Source organism: Gavialis gangeticus, unplaced genomic scaffold, assembly GCF_001723915.1.
Source record: "Gavialis gangeticus isolate Ggan-Ray unplaced genomic scaffold, GavGan_comp1, whole genome shotgun sequence".
Taxonomy (NCBI): domain Eukaryota; kingdom Metazoa; phylum Chordata; order Crocodylia; family Gavialidae; genus Gavialis; species Gavialis gangeticus.
The window spans coordinates 18,824,974-18,830,999 of NW_017728996.1; the positions used below are offsets into that span (position 1 = coordinate 18,824,974).

General features: G+C 45.0%; 1 protein-coding gene across 1 annotated transcript in view; it reads left to right on the forward strand.

The window, feature by feature from the left end:
• Nucleotides 1–6,026, forward strand: part of FAH (fumarylacetoacetate hydrolase) — a 40,358-nt gene that overhangs the window by 11,540 nt on the left and 22,792 nt on the right. Inside the window, exons 6-8 of the mRNA XM_019504097.1 lie at nt 528–625; nt 769–821; nt 5,060–5,159. Coding sequence (XP_019359642.1) covers nt 528–625; nt 769–821; nt 5,060–5,159 — 251 coding nt within the window. The remainder of the gene's footprint in view (nt 1–527; nt 626–768; nt 822–5,059; nt 5,160–6,026) is intronic.

Here is a 6,026-nt window from a genome sequence, read left to right on the forward strand (position 1 = left end):
TAACAAGGAATAACGGCCACAAGTTGTTGGAGAGGAGGTTTAAATTAGACATCTGTAAGAACTACTTCACAGTCAGGGCAGCTAGGATCTGGAACCAACTTCCAAGGGAAGTGGTGCTGGCTCCTACCCTGGGGGTCTTTAAGAGGAGGCTTGATGCCTACCTGGCTGGAGTCATCTGAGCCCAGTTTTTCTCCTGCCCAGGCAGGGGGTCGGACTTGAAGATCTACAAGGTCCCTTCCGACCCCACTTCTATGATTCTATTAAATGGGGTAACTGGAGGGATTCAGCTGAAAGTCAGGGGCAGTTTTATCCAAGAACTGGTTCTTCTCCTGTAACCAAAAACCAAAGTTTCAGTTGTGATAAAAAACTGAGATCCCTGAAAAGGTGGAAAAATGGTTCCTCATGAACTTAGACAACATTAAGCTTTAGTAAGTTCTTAAAAAGAACTTGGTGCTTTCATAGAGCATTGCTCTTCTGGGGGTGATAATACAGCACTTATCACACAACCAACATGTCTCTTTAACAAGGTTGCATTTACCTGTTGGCTACCATGGGCGAGCTTCTTCGGTTGTTGCATCTGGGACACCAATCCACAGACCACTAGGACAGACACGCCCAGATGATGGTGAGTTCCTTTGCACACCCTTGAAATGTGCTTTTCTCCTCCAGAGTGAACAGCACCCATATTCCAGTATATATTGTGGTCTTGTCTACCTTTGTTGCTTTGCTTTTTCCTTCCTAATGTGCTTTTCTTTGTCTGAACCACAGCTAAACCTCCAGTGTTTGGTGCTTGCAAACGTTTGGACCTTGAGTTAGAAATGGTAGGATGCATTTATTTTATTTTAGTACTCCTTCCCTCCCCTCACCTTCCTTTAATAGAGAACAAACTTTCAGCTTGTTTTAGGAGAGTGATTCTCAACTAGGGGCCCATGCCTTGAAATTGTTTCAAGGGTGCTCTGGGCTGCCACACAATATTAGCACTGCTAGTTGTGCAAAGGTGAGTCACAAGATAAACCCAGAGATTTCAAATGGAAATCCATAGTGTCAAAAACTCTGATCTGGTTCAGTCTGTTTGAATTCTTTGCAATAAGAAAAGTGCTCTATTAATTTTCTGCAGTCAAAAACCAGGTGAAAATGAAGAGCTCTAGTGTTTGACAAGGGGTGCCTTGTGTCTAAGGAGGGGTGCCTTGAATCTAAACATTTTGAGAACCACTGTTTTAACAGCTAGCACAGCAACATGGATACAATCTGTGCTCAATCTATCCAGCTGAGCAGGCCAGCTGAGCGGCATGGGTCTGGTCTGTGGCCTTGATCTACTTGCAGAAGTATGATCCAGCCATGGAGTGGCCCCCACACACTGGTCTGACTCCACATGCCTGGATCTGGCTGCATGCCAGTGTAATGTAGCGTGCCTGGCCACATCATCTGGCTTGCAGATTTGGCAGCAGGGGAGTGGCAATGAATGTTGTCACTGCTCCCCCACTACCGCATTCCAGACCCATCGGGGAACCCTGAAGGCCACATCTGGTCTGCAGGTTGGGGGTTGGGCATTGCATATACTGTTTTCAAGGTGCCTCCTTCAAATCAGTATATCACCTGCTCTAGAATTTATTCCAAAGGGGAGATCTTCCCTGCCTAAGGGTACAGGAGAAAGAAAGCAATTCTAGCTTTTAGGGTGCAGACAGAAATGACAATTTTTGCCTGATCTGGCCACAGAAAGAAATCTATAGCCATGACCAAACACAAGTGCATAGCTTCAGACAGCTTCAAAAATGGCTGATCAGGTGAAAATCTGACCCCTCATTGCATGAGGTATCATATAAAGACGCTTCTGTAACTTGTGTCTGCAGAGCTCCCAGCCTGTTGCCGTTTTCAGACTGGGAGGGGGGAAGGGAACAGAGGGGGTTCTGTCTGGGGGTTATTTTTCAGCCCCCCCGGGTGGTGGGACGGGTGTGTTGGAGTACATGGGGGGCTTCAGTTCACTCACCCCACATTTCAGCACCAGCTGGGGAGCCCCACGAATGAGCTCCCTCCACTGCCTTTCCCCCTCCCATTTTGAAAACGGAGCACTGGCACTAGCCGAGGTGGCCATTGCTATGGGAACCTGGCTCCAGGCTCCCAGCCCACGGTTCGATTTTCCTCCTTCCTGGAACAAATGGTGAACTTCTGTTTGGTCTGGGGTACTGCTGTAACTCAGAAGGCTGTACAGGAAATGTTCTGAGTGACAGCTGGGAGCTGCACTAGACTAAGGTCATTCTGGTGCAATGGGTTTGTAAAATAGGGACCATTGTATTCGGTCTGGCTGTGAGGAGGATTTTATTAAGACTTTTGTCCAAAATACATCCAGAGCTTCATTTTTTTCTCAGCCTAAGGCTTTTCCCACAGCTGGAGCTGATAACACAATAGCACGTAAGCAGAAATGTTGGAGCCTGAGCAGGCCTCAGAGTTCATTGCATCAGGCTCTGTTACAGGAACAGCCCCCCTCTGTCCAAGAAGACTTGATCACATTGTTAATGCACCAGCTTCTGCTCCGCACTGTGGCTGCCATAGTTTAAATAAGAGTTAAATCAGAGTTCTGGGAATGAACTGGAATTGTTTGTATGTCTGCAGGGTTGGGGAGAGTCAGGATTAAGTTTGCTGCCATCCTTAACCTTATGGGCAGCCCTTTTCTGGTGTTTTTAACCAAAAAGCACACATGCAAAGAACAAAGCTTTGGAAAGGCTCATGTTCCCAGATACAACCACCCCATGTTTACTCACCATAATGCTGCAGCCTGAATCCTTTAATAGACACCAAGGATGATGCTGTGACGGTGCAACCTGGCTGGCTGTGCGTTCTCCTTAGTCAAAGAACAAGTGAAAACTAAGAGCTAGTGTTTTTCAAGGGGTACCTCAAGTCTAAGGCAGCTTTCCTTGAGTCTAAAAAGGTAGAGAAGCACTGTTTTAGAAGAAGTAGATGCTTTGCAATAGGGTGTACAAGTGAGCGCATTATGTCTATACTGCAGTATTTCTATACTATTGGTAATGTTGGAATGATGTTGTGGCTGTGACGGTCCAGTAAGTATACAAGAGGCTAGGATTTTTGGGGGTGATATCTTGTATTGGACCAACTGAATGGATGGGATAAAGTTAGGCAAGCTTTCGAATGCAAGAAGTTCTTCATCCAATCTGAAGGAAGCATACATAGCAGTGATTAAGGGCAGTGGGTAGAGCTGTGAAATCAGAGAGACAAGAAAATCCCAGGGGTAGCAGGCAAACAATTAAATGAAGAAAAGATCTGATTACTGCAAAATTAAGACCTGTCAAAAAGCAAGGAGGGTCATTATCATCTGTAGTGTGAAGGAAGAGTTTCAGGAATCAGGTAGATTACAGGGATTTCAGGAATCAGGTGGATTACAATGTGCTATAAAGTCAATATCAGTGTTCGGTCTTTGGTTCCAGGTATGCAGCCAACTTATGAATTTTTGTTCCCAAATTTGCCTTTTAAAGGTGTTTGGTAGATTTCTCTTGAGCACGAGGATCGTGAGATCAGAAAGGCAGTGGTTGTTCTGTGAAAAACGTTCTACTGATATTTGTGTGCATTTGTCCTTTCCATATTTTTCTGTGAGAGTTCATTCTGGTGCATAGTTGCTGTTTAGTTTCACACACATAACTATCATGAGGTCATTTGGGGCATTGGCTCAAATATATCACATTTTGGGAAAGGCATGTGTAGGATGGATTCTGATGGGCTCATTGTGGAGGGGGTATCCAGGTTGTGGCCATATTGGCCTAAAGGAAAAGGCAATCAGGACTCAAAGTAGAGATGATATCTTTTATTAGATCTTTTATTGTGGAGGGGGGGCATTGATAGTTTGTACCAGTGGAGATATATTACAGATTAAGCATCTGTTGTTAAGATAAGGCTGTGTCGCATTTGGTGTCTGTTGAGCAAGAATTTGCTTCTGATGATCAGTTAGGCAAAGTTAGGGGTTGTTTAAAAGGCAGGAGCGGAGAGGCTGGGGATATTTTTCTTAAGGTTTGATTTTTGCTGAGTAGAGGCTGTAACTGCCTGATGATTCCTCTAATGAGCCCAAGTGTGGGGTAGTAGGTGAGTACCAGGTGTGTGCGGTCACAGGGGGGGTTTCTTTTTGTATTGTGGCAGGTGACTGCAGGGTATTTGGGTAGCTCTTTCTCTATAATAGTATTAGTAGTATGTACTCTGTATTAGTAGTCTGAATGATTATGCTGGTTACTCAGCCAAAAAATACTGGGAACATGAAATCAATACGAAAACATTTACTGAAAGTGAACTAACAATTTTAATACTGTAGGCACAGCACATCAGAGGCATAAAACTGTTGTATAAATGCTGAGTACTGGCCTAATTTCTTTGCAGTGGGAGTTTTACCTTTGGCTTCATCAGAAGCAGGCTTAAGCTAATGGGAAGCAATTTTTTTTTTAAAAAGAACCGTATCCACACTTAGTAGGGCCTGTGTTTGAGATCTCTGGCAGGCGGCTGTCACAAGTGCTCAGAAGATCTGGATGTTGGAAAAAGGGACAGCACATCCCCACCTCATGGTCTAGCTTACTTCATTGCTGGGCCTCCTTTCTTTCTTTCTTCTTAGCTCTGATTGGCTCCAGCCAAGTTTAGGTATCCCATTGTCAGGATCCCCTGATTGGTTACTTAAAAATTACCTTGCCCGTTGTGACAGGAGCCAGAAAAAAGTTTGTTGCTTACTTGGAAAATACGTGTATCCTAGGAGTTAACTGGAATCCTCTGCTTCTCGGTGGGTTGTTCCTAAATCAGTGACTGATTCTTATCAGCTTAACTGCTATGCATGTGGTTCAGCCCCATCCACTCAGGCACTAGGGAGGAGAACCGTAGTCTTTGTGCTAATTGCATTCAGAAATGTCCATTTAATTTAGGAAGGAAAACAAACAACATTGCACCTGACCCTAAGTGTCTTGCCTGCACTCATCTTCCATATGGCTTCTTGCACTGGATGGGTATGTCTCTCCTTAGTAAAGTCTTTATTGTCAAAACTCCACTTGGTTGAAATGTTTCTTTTCAATTTCAGGCATTCTTCGTAGGCCCAGGGAACAAGCTGGGGGAGCCTATTCCAATCGCCACGGCTGACGACCACATTTTTGGAGTGGTCCTTATGAATGACTGGAGTGGTAATCAGCATTGTTCTCTGTGGAAATGTGTTTCGTTGTTGTACGCTTTTGAGACTATTCACAGATGTTGTATTTGTTTTAAATAAGGGAAATATGGTTATTCAGGACCCTAATTGTCTTTGACGAGTAGGAATGGGATAGAGTCTGCAATACAGGAGCACTGTTCAGATCCAGTTCAGGTCACTGGGATTACAAGTTGCTTCTGTGAAATGCGTTACCGTTGATATACATTTTTTGCTGGACAGAGACATGCCATAAACCACCGTAGCTGGCAGTATCAGGAGTGGGTATGTCTAGATGGTGAAGATGAGTTAGCAATTGCACTAGTCTAGATTCAGGATAATACCTTTTACCTCCACGTAACTACTCAGTGTTAACCCTAGATAGGAGGTGCAAACTAGTGTCTGCACTAGGGAAAAAGTAATGGTGAGGTTGAAGTTAACTAACTCACTCTGATTTAACCTTGGGCCCTCCTATCCCTTCCTAATCTGGACCTATTCAGCGGATTTAAACTACCCATACAGGTCATTATGTCCTCAGGGGAGGGCTGCGATAGATTGGCCAGTAGGGCTGTACAAAGCTTTGGGTGCTGACTGGGTGCGGAGGAGATTTGGTCCAATTTGGTGGCCGAATCTCCGAATCCGAATCTAATCAGGGGACCAATTAAAAGGTCCGAATTGTTTCAAAGCTCTCCAAATGGATTTGGCAAAGATTCGGAGAGCTTTGATGATTCGGGCAGTCCCCACCTGCTGCAGCAGGGACCTGGGCCTGGACTCTGAGCTGGTAAGTAGGGGTGGTGTGGTGGGGGAGGCTGGAGGAGCAGGGATGGGACCATGGAGGGACCCTGCCAGGCCACATCCTCTGCCT